The sequence below is a fragment of the Sciurus vulgaris genome (assembly GCF_902686455.1).
Source record: "Sciurus vulgaris genome assembly, chromosome: 4".
NCBI classification, from domain to species: Eukaryota; Metazoa; Chordata; class Mammalia; order Rodentia; family Sciuridae; genus Sciurus; species Sciurus vulgaris.
Genome location: NC_136464.1, coordinates 31,517,466 through 31,532,298, shown reverse-complemented (window position 1 = coordinate 31,532,298; position 14,833 = coordinate 31,517,466). Strand labels below are relative to the sequence as shown.

Here is a 14,833-nt window from a genome sequence, read left to right as displayed (position 1 = left end):
GGACAAGAAACCGTGACTCAAAAGAGAGGGAGAGAGACTGAGGACATGCAGTCAGAAGGACCAACCCTGCAGATAATAATCATTTTCAAATACTTAAAAATACATATGAAAGTGCATCTCTAGGTATATAAAAGTATATATAGTTGTCCCTTAGCAGCCACAAAGGATTGGTTCTAGGACCCCTGTGGATATTACAATTGGGAGAAGTTCAAGTCCCTCATATAAAGTGGCAGAGTGTTTGCATACAACCTGCACATAACCTCCCAAATACTTTAAATTTTTCTCTCTAGTTACTTACTTAAAACACCTAATATAATTTATTTATTTATTTTTTTCTTTTTGCAGTGCTGGGGATTGAACCCAGGGCCTCGTGCTCAATAGGCAAGCATGCTACAAACTGAACTATATCCCCAGTTCAGTATAGATGTAATTCTTTCCCTGAATCTGCACATACAGAATGCAACCATATACATATAAACAAATATATTATAAATTTTTAAAAGTTCATCTCAAGGGCTGTCATAAGGAATAAAGGACAAAACTGTTTATTGTGATCCAAGAGGGAAGAATAAGACCCAATCTGTGGTGGCTCAGCCTGGCAGGGGCCAACGTCTGCCTCCAGAAAGCAAGGCTCTGACCCAGGGAGAGAGGCCTGGCCATGCCTCCGAGTGGAGAGAAGAGAAGCCCTGCTGGGAAGGGCGCTTGAGTATTGGCTGGCCAGATGCCTCGCAGAGAGATGCTGCCATACATTCTGAAGGCTGGTGTGCTGGATTTGGAGCCTTTTCTGGTCCCTTCAACTACAGCTCTTAGATGGTGGGAGCCTCAGGCTGTAGAAAGGAAAGGGTTCTATACCTTTGCTCTTCAGGGTGGTGGCTAGGGGCAAGAAATACGTAGTGAAGAATCCAAGTCGTGTCTCCCGGACATGGTCCCGGATGACGGGCAGCAGCCAGCTCCGTGGGAAATCCAGAGTCTCTCTAAGAGGAAGAAAGAAAGGACATAGTGGGGAAGTCACTGCCTGAGGGCCCCTCTGCACAGACTGGCAGAAACCCTTCCCTAGGGAGAACAATATGTCTGACTCCTGGCACTTCAACAAAACCAAAAGGTCCACACTTACTCAGAGCCATCAATTTCCAGAGGCACTGCCTGTAACACCACCTCAGGTCCCATACTGGTCACTGCAGCCCCCACTGCCTGATCTAGGGCTGCTGTGTGAGGGAAGTGAGGGGAGAGGCGCAGGTCACACAGGGACTGCAGGCACTGGAAAAAACAGATGAGAGGTTACACAGTGAGACATGCCCACAGGACTGGGGTTTGGCCCAGTGGTAGAGCATTTGCCTAGCATGTGTGAGGTCCTGGGTTCCATTACCAGCAAGTGCAAGTGTGTGTGCATGCACACATGTACAAAATAAATAAATAAAATGTGGGTGTTGGATTGGGGGTGTGGCTCAATGGTGGAGTACTTGCCTAGCTCGACAACACCCAGGGTTCATGAAGTCCCTAGCACCACAAAAAAATTCAAAAATAACAATAAAGTCAAGGTGTTTTTTATGCTCACAAGTTGACTAACTAAATCAGCAAAAAGGTTCTTTTTTTCCTTATCTGACCTCACTGCAGATCTATGTGGTGAGCAGGGACCCATGACTCAGACCAAATCCGTCACCAAAAAAAAAGGGCTTGGGATTCTAGGCCCTGCTTAAATGCATCACACACAGTGATAACATCCACTGATGTGTCTGATCCCTCCCCCAAGACCCAGAATTTTTTAAAATTGACTTCAATTAACAACAGCAAAAAACTGGGAGGTTGCACATACAATGTAGATTTCCAATTTACCTCGAAAAGTGGTAGGCCTGGCAAAGGCAGACCCACATGCGACACTTAGTGAATTAACAGGCACTGAGGAGACAGAGCTGTGCCCTCTGGCTCCCACAGTTCCCCAGGGGGGCTTCTCATGGACCTCGCTAGTCTTATGGAGGAAGCCAAGTTTGCCAACCTCATCCATGAGGGGCCTGGTCAAGCCGTTTATTCAAACCCTCCTTCTCAGGATGACTCCTTTTTCTAACCAACAGTGCTGGGGAGTCAGTGAGGAAGGCCCTTGAGGCCAGCAGCTATTCCACCTGCTGACCAAGGAGTCTGGGCTCCCACCCTCTCCTGGAGCTGGGATCTGCTCAGGATCCCTGGGTGATTCTGGGTCATTAAATGGTTTATTCTAGATTCGAGCAATCTCCCTGGAGCCTAAGGATGTTTAAAACATCAACACTGTATTCCCTCATTAAACAAAATTCAGAGAATTGAAAATCAAAGACAAGGGCAGGGAAGGCAGAATCACAGACACCCTAAGTTGCAAAACTATCACCTCCCAAAAAGATGAGTGAGTTCCTGTTCCTTCCTCACTGGTCCAATCACCTTCCTGGGAACACAGCACCAAGCACCCACCATGGGCACTATCAAGGTGTGAGTGAGGGGTGGAGTGCAGAGAAAGCAGATGCATGTGCCCCTCCAGGAGCCTAAGCCAAGGGCCCAGCAGCTCCCAAGGTTACCTTCTTCATCACAGGATGAGCCTGCCTCCCACATGCCTCAAAGAAGACACACAGTAGCTGCAACACGGAGCTCCAAGCCGCATGGAATTTGTATGTCAAGCCCTCCTCCACTGCCCTGCCAGGGAGCAGGCAGAGTCAGGGTCATGGTCACATCCACACATGCATCAACCAAGAAAAGTCAATGGCTACAGGATTCTAGCTGGCCTTTAAGGAAAGGGCCCCAGGAGAGAAGGGGGACAACTAACATTTAGAAAGTGTCCACACTGTTCCTGATGTTGAGTTTACTCCTAGTGCTTCAAGAAAAATCTGTAAGGAGGTAATCTGTTCCATTTTCAGATGGGGAAACTGAGGCCAGAGAGCTTAAGTAACCTGCAGGGTCACTCTGTCAGTGACCACCACATTGGGCCTCCCTGGCCTGTTGTTTGTCATTATCCCATGCTTTCTCTGACTGACCTAAGGCAGAATGTGGTAGTATCAGGTGGCCTGGGCAGAGGGGAAAGCCTCTAGTCCTTTCCAGGCTGTGCACAACTTTATCTGCACCATCTCCCCATGATGTCCATTCCCTGGAGATTTCAGCAACAAGAGCTGACAGGGGACAGTGTGGAACAGAATGTGGCTGTGAGGTAGTTCAAGTTCCTGAGTTTTCCTGAAACTCTATCCTAGATGGACAGGAAACAGGTCTCTCTCCACCATGGAAGAGTCACCATGGCACCAGCCCATGAAGCTAAGCAGACAGACCCAAGAGACACCCAGGACCCTAGCCCCTTAACTGGGATTGCTCAAGGGGGCTTGGCACTCAGCTTCCACACCGTCCTGCTGGGAATCAAAGGCAGGTGGCTGTGTCTATGAGTGGCTCCTCTCACAACATGAAGGGCAGTGCAACACAAGGACAAAAGAGAGGTCTCTGAGGTCAGCCTGCCACTGGTTGGGTAACCTCTACTTCACGTCCGTAAAATGGGGGTATTAGCGATCTTCTAGCACCATGTGGATCACTAGAAGTTATTTACTGAAAGCTTGACCATGTGCCAGGTACTGTTCTGAGAGCCTTCCTAGAGCTACTTCATTCAGTCCTCACCTTACTGTTATTCTCTTTGGCTGACAAAGACCCTGAGGTTTAAAGGGTTATTGAGCCAGTTAAGAGCTGACTCAATCCCAGCTCCACAGTAGGAGCTCCAGATCCACACTCTTAGGCCCCACATTATGGTACCTTTCCCAGTGTAGGCACAGCGGACAGTGTGGCAGTGCTCCAATGGCAGGAGCTGCTCTCACAAAGGTTAGACAGGTACCCAGAGTGCCTAGTACTAGGCATACAGCCCACAGTAAGTGGTAAGTGAAGCACCAGTCACTGGATAGAATGTTCTACTCGGTACCCCTCATGCCTTCTTTATTTTTTTTGGCTGGGGTTGGGGGGTGTATTAGGGATAGAACCCAGGTGCACCCTATCATTGAGCTACATCTGCAGCCCCTTCGAATTTTTCGGACGAGTTCTTCTATTTGCTGAGGCTGGCATTGAGCTTATGATCCTCATGCCTCAGCCTCCAAAGCAGCTGAGATCACAGGTATGTGACACCAGGTCCAGCTCTTCATGCCCTCTTAACATGCTCACATGTTAACCACATGCTCACCTAAACATCTTGGCAATATACTGGGCAGGACCTGAGGCTGAGGAGGTCACAGAGCCGATGTCAGTCATGTGTGGAGCCACACATTCCTTTAGGAGCTCCTGTATAAACAAAAAACGAAAAACGAAAAAAGACCACAAGCTGTCTGGGTCGCAGGCAGCCCCCAGTGGCACTCATCCCTGCCTGAGGACTCCTTTAGAAGGTTCTGAGCCCATCTCCCACTGGGAGAACTCCACCAAGACCAAACTGGTGATCTGGGGCAAGTTGGGAGGTGGCGCAGCAAGCAGAAACACTTCTGCTCTCTGCTTCCTTAGCTACAGCTGGGGCTGAGGAAGCTGCAGTACCTTGAGGCTCTGGGTGGCGGCTGTCACCACCTGTGAGTGAGGGGAGAGAAGACAGGTCATCGCAGTTCCAAAAAAGCGAGGGAGGTGGCCCAGCCCCAGGTCCCGCTGCAACCTGGCAAAACAAAAGTTTTCTATGGGGCCTGGTCCACTGAGGAGACTAGGCAACCAAGCCTCAACCCTCATAGCCCAGGTCCAAAAACAGCTACTGACTGCAGGACTCTACAGGGCCCTTCTGATGGCCTATTCAAAAGAGGTACTGTCATTGAAGTAATAATTACATGTTGTTAAAAAAAATTCAAATAGGTTCTCAGGGGATAGAATGAAGGGTGTGCCTTCCTTTTCACCTTTCTGGTCTGACCCTCAAAAGCACTTTCCAGAGGGAAATCAAGGTTAAATGTATTAAATACTCTTCCAGAAGTCTTTACACATATACAAACATACAAAATAAAAATTGCTAACCTTTACACAAAATTCACCAATCACTGAAATAGCAACACTCATTCACTTCAGCCTTGCAACAACTACTGAAATTAGTCCTATTATAATTCCAAACTGAGGCAAAAAGAAACAGAAGTCAAGTAACACAGGTTGGTGTAATGAGATCAGGATTCATATCTCAGCAATCCTGGTCCAAAGCATATAAATACAAATAATCAGACTATGTCTGCTGTTCTGCATCTTGCTACTTCTCAATACATTTTGGAGTTTTTTCATTAGAAGTTTATTTCTATTGTCAGGATAGTATTTTAAAACCTACATTTAACCTCTTCCCTGTGAGACATTTAGTTGTTCTAGCTTTTTTGTCAATACCTAATGCTACAATAAACATCCTGAGACATGTCCTGGACACCACTGTGGACATGCTCCTCTAGAATCCTGAGAAGCAGCAAATGGGATGATTTTACCATTTTCAGTCCTTCCACATGAAAGGTGATCTGGAGTAGGAAAAAGACCCTGGGCGTGGCTGACCTTGGTTGGAGACCAGTTGTGTGACAAGTTATCTCGCATGGCTTCAGCTACTAGTTTATAAACCAGGGCTAAGACCTTCCCTCATGGGGAGGTGTGATGGTGATGTGAAACAATGGATGTGAAGCACTCAGCATGTACCTGGGCCAGAGAAGGTATGGGAATCCTTCGTGTAAAGGGAAGAGAAAAGCACTGTGGCAGAGCTAGGGTTTAGAGACCCTCACTCCAGGCAAAGTATCTCCATGTAAGCTGTCAAGTGATTACTATATGTTCATTTTCGTCTCAACCTTATTCTAGAAAAGTAGAATTACTATTAAGTGCCCAAGCCTCAACCCTGAATGAATGCAAAAAGAGAAAGCAGAATGAAGAAACTGGGTTTGCAGGACTATAAAACTCAGAGGAGGTAACCATTAGCCTGGGTGGGGTGCCAAAGGGCCCTGACAAACTAAGCACACAAAATGGCACAACAAGGATGAGGACTGAACCAGCTAAGCAATGGCTGGTAAATGCTCTGGCAGGAGAGGAGTCAAACTCTCTTAGCAGCTGTGCTGCCTACCATGTGCTTCAGAAAAATAAGCACTGGTCTCCAGCACACTTGACAAGGAAAAGCCCCCAGATCCCAGGAAGCAGAGTGGCCTCTCCAGCTTCCAGTTCACATCCTTCGCAGTTGTGCTGCACAGCGGGCAGCCTAGAGGGAGGCCCCAGGACATTCCTCTTCCACCTCATCCCTACCTGACCAGGTTGATATGGGCTTTCTCCAAGACCTTAAGCCAGGCCAGCAGGGGTTGCAAGTCATTCTCACTTGGGACGTAGTCATACAAGGCCTGGAGGGAGACAGAAGAAGCAGAAGACTGAGCAAGAACAGTCAGCAGTCCCAATGATGATGACCCCTTACTGCCCTCAGGATACCAGCAGTATCCTAGCCAGAAGTCACAGCCCCCTTGGCTGTCCCTGCTCCTGGTTTTAACACTCTGGAAGCACAGCCTCTAGGAGCAGAAGTTTGGCACCTCATACACCCTCTGTGATTCTGACAAAAACCACAGCACTTCTCTGGGGAAATGGATGTGAGCACACACACAAAACTGCCAACGATTTAGAGGGATTTATGCCCCCATGCCCCGTTCCCAAAACCCACCACAGATCTCAGGTTACCAGTACTGCTCAAGATAACTATGAACACGAGACCAGGCTAGAGTTTATGAAGTTAACTAGGTCAAGAAAGTCAGGAGGGGCTGGGGATATGGCTCAGAGGTAGAGCACTTGACTAGTGTGCACAGGCCCTAGCACCTCCAGAAAAAAAGAGAAAAAGACAAAGAAAGAGTCAGGGCCCCGGCTCCTGGGGATACTGACGTTGACGTCAATGGCTGGTCTCCTATCTGAGCGCCTATCTCCTGACCTCCTCCACAGGAGCAGCCCAGATCATTTCACCCTCACTCTGCGGACAAGCAGCAGGGCCAGCACCCTCAGCATAGCCTCCTGCCCAGCAATCACCTCTCCATTTCAGGCCTCACCGTGATGATTTGTGCATTGAGCTCTGCAGACAGGGTGCCCAGAGTAGGCTTGGCATGGAACAGACTGTGGAAGGCCTGCATGGCACAGGCGGTCACCAGCTGGAGGAGAAACACAGGCTTAAAGGAAACTGTAAAGGTTGCCCTGGACCCCTCAACCTCCCATTCCACCCAGTGGTCCAGGAGGAAGCCACAGGCCCCTTAAACCTTGCACATGGTCTCCATACTCAAATGCTCTGTCACTTTAATAAGACATGGTGGCAGCCACTGAAAATATTTTAAACAATTTAGGGGATGGAGATGCAATGCTTAGCATGCAGAAGGTCCTGCATGTGATGCCCAGTGCCACAAAAAATAAAACTAAACCATTCCAAATCGTGAAACAATTTAAACAATGACAATGGAGAAACATAATAAAATGTTTCAGCTAAAACCAAAAAGGCCAGACTGAGGTGCAGCACAGTGACACAACACTTGCCTAACATGCATGAGGCCTTGGGTTGGAACTCAGCACAGTGTACACACACACACACACACACACACAGATAAAGCAGACTACAAATAGTCTGAAGACCATAACTATATTTAAATATTTTCTGTTTGTTTATTCAAAGAGGACATGTCCAAAAGGATACATGGCAAGTTGTCTGTGCTGCTTCCTTAGGAAATAAGAGTTGGAAAAAAAGACTTTAAAAAAATTTTTTTTAGCAGGACTCAGGGGAGCACACCTGTAATCCCAGCAACTCAGGAGGTTGAGGCAGGAGGATCACAAGTTCAAAGCCAACTTCAGCAACTTAGCAAGGCCCTAAGCAACTAAGATACTGTCTCAAAATAAAATATAAAAAGGGCTGGGGATGTGGCTCAATGATTAAGCACCCCTGGGTTCAATCGAGGACTGAACCCTGGGGCACTTTACCACTGAGTTACATTTTCAGCCCTTTATTACTATTATTAATATTTATTATTATTATTATTTTACCTTGAGGTAGGGTCTTGCTAAATTGCTGAGGCTGCCCTAGAACTTGTGATCCTCTTCCCTCAGCCTCCCAAGTTGCTAGGATTGCAGATGTGTGCCACCACACCAGCCTTACTTTTTACTTTATATATTTCAAGCAATTTTTCCCCCCTCTAAACAATGAATATGGGCTAGGATTGTGGCTTAGTGTTAGTGTGCTCGCCTAGCATGCATGAGGCCCGGGTTCGATCCTCAGCACCACATAAACTAAACTACAACTAAAAAATATACATTTATAAAAATAAATGAACCTGTTATTAATAATAGCTTTCAAATGCATATATGAACACTACAATATACAAAGATTAACATAATTGTATCAGGCTGGTGGAAACAGGATTGTTTCTAATTCTACAGCTGCTATATTGACACGTTAGTAAATAAGCAAGAATTTTAAAAGAAGGTATAAAGCAGATATAACTATGACTCTAGCTGGAGAAGAGCTTGAGAGGAATGGATGGAGAGGTGATGTTTTACAAGTTCCACTAACAATTCAATCTCCTTCTGACCCAATCTCTTAAGAGGAGCTTTCAACTGTACCAGGATTCTGAGATGGCCCACCCTATCCTAAAACTATGGGTGACATGGTGTTTTTGTTTTAGTATAAGAGTAGTAGAGTCAGGGCAAGGAGATCTCAGGTCCTGCTTTTTTCGGGAGGACAAGGTCTTAGTATGCCCATGATGGCTTTGAACTCCTAGGATTAGTCAATCCTCCTGCCTCAGCCTCCCAAGTAGCTGGGACTACAGGCACATGCTACCATACCTACTTTTTGCCTGACCAGTGAACTCCCCAAATGCTACCATCATGGGCCTCTCTTCCTTCCTGTGGCCTGAACTCACCACGTGACTCAAGGTCATGACCCGGAGGAGAGTCTCACTACAGTTCTTCACCAGGCCTTCTGGGAAGCAAGGTAGCACATCCTTCAGCAATGTCAACATGTGCAGAGTAGTGGTAGTCTCCTTGGAGCCTGGCAGACCAAGGGGGATTTTTATTATTGAGCCTCCTCCATGTCCCATCCACCTGCCCTTAGTCTGGCTTCCCACCTCCAGACTTCTCAATCTCCTGGATGCAGAACTTGGCAGTGGAAATAGCAGCAGGATGGTGGGCAGGGGCTTTTTCACCAAACATGAATTCACTGCCCTTAAGAATTGAGCACACTCCATGCTGAGCAGCCTTCCGGATCTGAGAGGCAAGGAAACAAGAGGGACAAGGCCGATCAGCATTATGCCAACATCCTGACTGAAAAATGCACCAGAACCTCCTGCTGGAGAAGGGGCTACCCCTCATCTTCTTCGTCTACGTGGTTGACTTGGAGGCAGGAAGTAAAGCCTTGGACAAAAGCTCTTCAGGGCCTCCTTCCCAACCCCCTCAGAGACGCCAGCTTCCCTCCCCATCCTCTGGGGACCTAGCCTTCTCACCTTGGGTTTGGCATGCACAGTGAAGCTCAGAAGCCCATGGTACACCTGAAGAGTCACAGGGTAGCCCCAGGCTTCCAAGTCTTGCTTTCGCAGAAGGGTGGCCAGGCAGGAGAGGACCTTGAAGAAGAAAGTCAGTCCCTCAGCTCCACCAGCCTCAACCAGGAGGGAATAGAGACCAGATTCTCACCAACTCCAGAAATGCCAAAGGGATCTGTCTGAGGATCCAGAGTGCTTAAACACCTCCCAGGGAACAGCTACATTTTAACCAAACCCAATGGGCTCTAGAATACACAGACTGACCCATCGGAGGGCAGAGGTGGAGCCACTGCTGGCCTGGGCAGACATGATGTCCATGAAGGCTTTGGAGGTATCAGAGAACTTCTTAATAAGCACAGGGCTGGGCACGCTGAAGGAAGAACAGAGAAGGTCATGCCAGAGGGGGCCTCTGAAGAACAGCTGGTGCAGGCCTTGGTGGTGCAAAGGAGAAAGCTGGACCAAGGGAAGGGCACTGCTGGCTCAGTCACTCAGTGAGTTGACAAGAATCCTACTTCCTTATACTGGGTTCAGTGCACTTTCCACGATGCCTGAGCTCCTGGCTTCCCTCACCTCCCTATCACCCACAAGATGGGCCACCATAAACTCACACTAGTTCTCTCACCCCCTCCCCTGGCTCCAGGTCTCCACACAGCCTGGTGCACCATTCCAGTCCATTTCTCCTGCCCCCCCTCATTGCTCCAGAGTTACCCCCTCACCGGGCACCAACATTCATTCCAATGTGTGACAATACAAGTCAAGCCCAGAGTCCAATGTTGTAGAATGCTACCAGATATTCAAGTATCTTCTTAAAATTTTGATTTTATTTTTTAATTTCCTTCTTAAAAATTTTTTTTAGTTGTCAATGGACCTTTATTTTATTTATTTATATATGGTGCTGAGAATCAAACCCAGTGCCTCACTCATGCTAGGCAAGCACACTACCATTGAGCTACAACCCCAGCTCCTATTTTTAACTTTCTAATTGTGGTAAAATACACACAGAATTTATCTTAACCACTTTGGAGCATATAGTTCGGTAGTTTTAATTATAATCACATTATTATACAACCAATCTCCAAAACACTTTCATCTTAAAAATCAAGAACGTTATGAAAGAACAGTTCCCTGATCCTGTTCGTCCTGTCTACATTCTCAACCCCCTCCATAAACAGAACTGGCATTCAAGCAGGAATTGGGACTCACCGCTTCAGGACAAGGTTCAGTAGGTAAGCAACAGCAGCCAGCGACTCCGGGGACTCCACTGCCTCCATTGTTGTCATCTGAGAGTCAGATTGAGGGAGAGAATGGATAAAGTGTCAAAATATACAACGGGAAAGCAAGAGGGAGGAGCAACATGCCAATAAAATAGATATGATCCAGAACCATGGTTTCAAAAGTTCAAATACCAGCTCTGCCACTCTGTAACTTTGGCTAGTATCCTAACTTATTTGTGACTCAGTTTATTCATTTGTAAACTAGAGATGAGAATAATATCAGTTGCTAGACGAATTTCAGTCAAATGACAGACCACATACAGGACAGCAGTCCCAAAAGATTCTATCACCTAGTGACACTAGAGTTGTCTTAGTTTGTTTAAGCACACCCTGATGTTCATACATGAGGAAATTACCCAGCAACAGTTTCAGAAGATATCCTTGTTGTTAAGTGACATTCGACTATGCTACATGCCTTATAAGTTGTGGGGTTCAACTGAATTAATATATGTAAAGTACTAAGACTATTACCTGGCACATGATAAAAACCCCATACTGCCATCTAATTTACTTCATTTTTCTGGAACAATTTTTTGGCAAATTTTTCCAAAAAGGGCCAGATAATAAATATTTTATACTTTAGAGGCCATATATGATCTTTGTTGCATATTCTTTTTTGTATATGCTTAATAATCCTTTAAAAAATGTAAAAATCAGTTGGACAAAGTGGCACACACCTATAACCCAGCTACTTAGGATACTAAGGCAGGAGGATTGTAAGTTTGAAGCCAGCATAGGCAACTTAGTGAGACCCTGCCTCAAAATAAAATAAAAAGGGAAGGGGATATAGTTCAGTGGTAGAGTGCTCCTGGGTTCAATCCCTAGTACCAGGAAGGAAAGAAAGGAGACAGGCGTAGTGTCACATGCCTGTAATTCTAGTAACTCAAGAGGCTGAGGCAGGAGGTTCGCAAGTTTGAGATCACCTCAGGGACTCAAGTGAAACCCTCTGCAATTTAATGAGGCCTTGTCTCAAAATAAAAAATAAAAAGGGCTGGAGATGTAGCTCAGTGGTAAAGCCCCCCTGGATGCAACTTGCAATGCAAGTACAGGGGAAAAAAAAAAAAAAGAAGAAGAAGGTAAGAAAAGAGGGGAAAAAAAAAAAAAAAAAAAAGCAGTGGACTTTTGTGTTACAGGAAAAATACCTCCAGCCTTACCAGGCTGCCTGAGCACAATGGAGGCACTTTTACCTGTTCAAAGTTGTCCTTCTATGTCCCACAGGCCAGGGGCATCTGTCTGCTGTCTGTAGTCTGACTAACCTATTGCACTCCCAAAGTACACCCACTCACCAGAGTAGCAAAGTACTCAGTCTCCGTTTCCTTCCCTCCCTGGGAGCGAATCACCTCAGTGACGGCAGCCAGAACTGCGCAGATCTGCAAGAGAGAAAGCACCTGTGATATATCTGGAATCTACTCCCACCCGGGCTTCCCATTCTTTTTTCCTTCACAAACTAATGTCTACCACTGAGCTATATCCACTGCCCTTTTTATTTTTCATTTCACATTTGAGACAGGGTCTTGCTAAGCAATCCAGGTTGGTGGGCAGCTTGGATCCTCCTGCCTCAGTCTCCCAGACAGCTGAGATTACAGGTGTGCATCACCATGCCTGGCTACACACTTTTAATTTCATAAAAATGTCTCTTTTATTTATTTATTTTTAACCAGGTGTGTTGGCACACACCTACAGTTCCAGCTACTCAGGAGGCTGAGGCAGAAGGATTGCTTGAGCCCAGGAGTTTCAGGTCAGACTGGGTCACGACCCTCTCTAAGGGGGTTGGGGGAACTTGTTTTAAAAAATATTGGTTATATATGTTGAAATGTTAATACTTTATATATACCAGGTTAAATAAAATACTTCAAAATTTGCCAGGCATGATGGTACACACCTGTTATCTCAGCTACTTGGGAAGCTGAGAGGAGGATTGCAAAGTCAAGGCCATCCTGGGCATTCTTAGGCCCTGCCTCAAAATAAACAACCAAAAGGTCTAGGAGTAACTCAGGGGTAGAACACCCTTGGGTTCAATTCTCAGTACTACTGAAAATTTTAAGAAAGATTAATTTCATCTGTTTCTTTTTGTCTTTTTAATGTAGCTACTAGAAAATTTCAAATTATACACGTGGCTCCCTTTACATCACTACTGGACAGTGCTATCTAGGTGGATACATAACGACCCATAAATAGTAGCCACTGGAGAGGAGGCAAACTGGGAAAATAACTATCACATTTTATTCTACTGGAATTACTTCATATAATTTAAAATTTCAAACATTTTTCATTTAAACAATGAAAACTATAGATACATATAACTTTAAAGTATAAGTAAAATTATAAAGGTAAATAAATTTAATTTTGCTAAATAAAACATTTTCTAACCACTGTTAGCATTAATTTTTTTTATTTTTTTAATTTGTTCTAATTACTTATACATGACAGTAGAATGCATTTTGACACATCATACATAAATGGAGTATAACTTCTCATTCTTCAGGTTATACATTAGTCAGCATTAATTAATCCAACCAATTAATTAACATATTTTCCATGTTTCTTGAAAGTATTCTATGTAAAACATCCTGGGTTAGGTACAGTTGTGGAGATAAATATCTGGAAAATATTCCCACCCTCAAGAACCTTATATTTCAGCAAGGAAAATGTTTTTACAAAAAGTGGAAAGTGGAACCTGCCCTAGAAGGATAATATGTAGGGGACACAAAGAGCAAGAGGGATGACACATCGTTCAGAAATATCAGCTGTCACCAAGGTTGGAAGAAAATAAAACGCATGAGCCTGGCCCCTCCTCCCTCTCCCACACCCTTCTCAGCCTCCCAGATACCTCCTTGTGGGCAGCCGAGTTGGACTCCCAAAAGCGCTGCACTTTGCTGAAGGTGACGTTTGTGCAGTCAGAGAGGCCACTCAGGAAGGTGCTCGAAGACTTCTGGGTAAGGGCCAGCTCCCCATCTTCCTCCATGGCCGTCTCAGGGGCTTCGCTTTTGCCCAAGCGCAGGGACCCTGACTGCAGTTCATTGTGCAGCTTCACGGCATCAACTGTCAGGTCGCTCCTTCCTGAGAACCGAAGACACAGGAAAGGCCCCACAGTACTACCCAAACCTCTTTTGGGCCGACAAAACAGACAACCGTGGGAAACAAAGCGGCCTGGTCCGGACCCCACCCCGCGAGGCTGAATTGTGAACACGGCCTGCCTTGACAGCCCACTGCGTGCCTAAAACTTAGAAAGCCAGGCGAAAGGGAACCCTCCCAGTCAGTTCCCCTGTGCCGATGGCATAAACGTCGATGGGAGTCGCCTGGGAGTTAAATTCAGGGATCCGGGAATAAATAAAGATGAACTCTCTTAAAAGCCACCCAAGGTCGGTTGCGTCCCAACTCCGACACCCGCGGTACCCTGGACAAGTCATTTCCCCACTGTGGACAGTTTCCGCATCTGGGAGCTCCAGATCCGACAACCTAAGACAGGAAAGTCCCAATGCTTGGGCCCCGGACCTCGAGAGGATCTAGATCCACCCAGACCCAGGCCGGCTCAGAACCCTGACGCCGGCCCTGCTCGGGTCTCAGGGGACCGGTTACCTGAGGGCCGGCTGAAGAAGCGGCTGCGGGCGGCCTGGCGGTGGCGGCAGATGGCGGGATTGCTGTCGCTGCTGTGGCCTTTCTTCCAGCGCTTCAACTTAGCCGAGACACCCGAGGGCAACTTCCCCGAGCGACCCATGTTGACTAAACCCTGGTGCCCAGCAAGCCCAGAGAACCGGCTTTCAGGGACGCAGAAACACGCAGAGAATACACGTGGGTCCCCAGAGCACCTCACTTCCTCTTCCTCCTGCGTTACTTCCGGAATCTCAAGCGTTACTATGGCACAACCGTCAACATCCGGTTTTACTTTTGCTGTGTGCTTCTGAGCCCGGAGGCTTCCGAAGGAGAGGTGCTGCTAGAAAAGAAGTTCTGTTGCGAGGAATTCTCTGGTCCCTTACTCCAGGGCCACGGTGCCTGGCCACAGGAGTGAGCCTTATAAAACTGGAATTCCGGGCTGGGGAGATAGCTCAGTCAGTAGAATGCTTGCGTTGCAAGCACAAATCCCTGGGTTCAATCCCCAGCACCGCAAAA

General features: G+C 46.6%; 1 protein-coding gene across 1 annotated transcript in view; it reads right to left on the bottom strand.

Annotated features, from left to right (window-relative positions):
• The window catches only part of RRP12 (ribosomal RNA processing 12 homolog), a 30,594-nt gene extending 16,060 nt beyond the window's left edge, over positions 1 to 14,534 (bottom strand). Inside the window, exons 1-15 of the mRNA XM_079138694.1 lie at positions 14,303 to 14,534; positions 13,554 to 13,783; positions 12,010 to 12,093; positions 10,653 to 10,729; positions 9,714 to 9,819; positions 9,414 to 9,530; positions 9,039 to 9,177; positions 8,835 to 8,962; positions 6,984 to 7,082; positions 6,205 to 6,296; positions 4,507 to 4,618; positions 4,166 to 4,263; positions 2,541 to 2,655; positions 1,115 to 1,257; positions 853 to 974 (exon numbers count right to left, since the gene is read on the bottom strand). Of these exons, the coding sequence (XP_078994820.1) occupies positions 853 to 974; positions 1,115 to 1,257; positions 2,541 to 2,655; positions 4,166 to 4,263; positions 4,507 to 4,618; positions 6,205 to 6,296; positions 6,984 to 7,082; positions 8,835 to 8,962; positions 9,039 to 9,177; positions 9,414 to 9,530; positions 9,714 to 9,819; positions 10,653 to 10,729; positions 12,010 to 12,093; positions 13,554 to 13,783; positions 14,303 to 14,441 (1,801 nt within the window). The 5' untranslated portion in view covers positions 14,442 to 14,534. The remainder of the gene's footprint in view (positions 1 to 852; positions 975 to 1,114; positions 1,258 to 2,540; positions 2,656 to 4,165; positions 4,264 to 4,506; positions 4,619 to 6,204; positions 6,297 to 6,983; positions 7,083 to 8,834; positions 8,963 to 9,038; positions 9,178 to 9,413; positions 9,531 to 9,713; positions 9,820 to 10,652; positions 10,730 to 12,009; positions 12,094 to 13,553; positions 13,784 to 14,302) is intronic.
• Between the last annotated feature and the right edge of the window lie 299 nt (positions 14,535 to 14,833).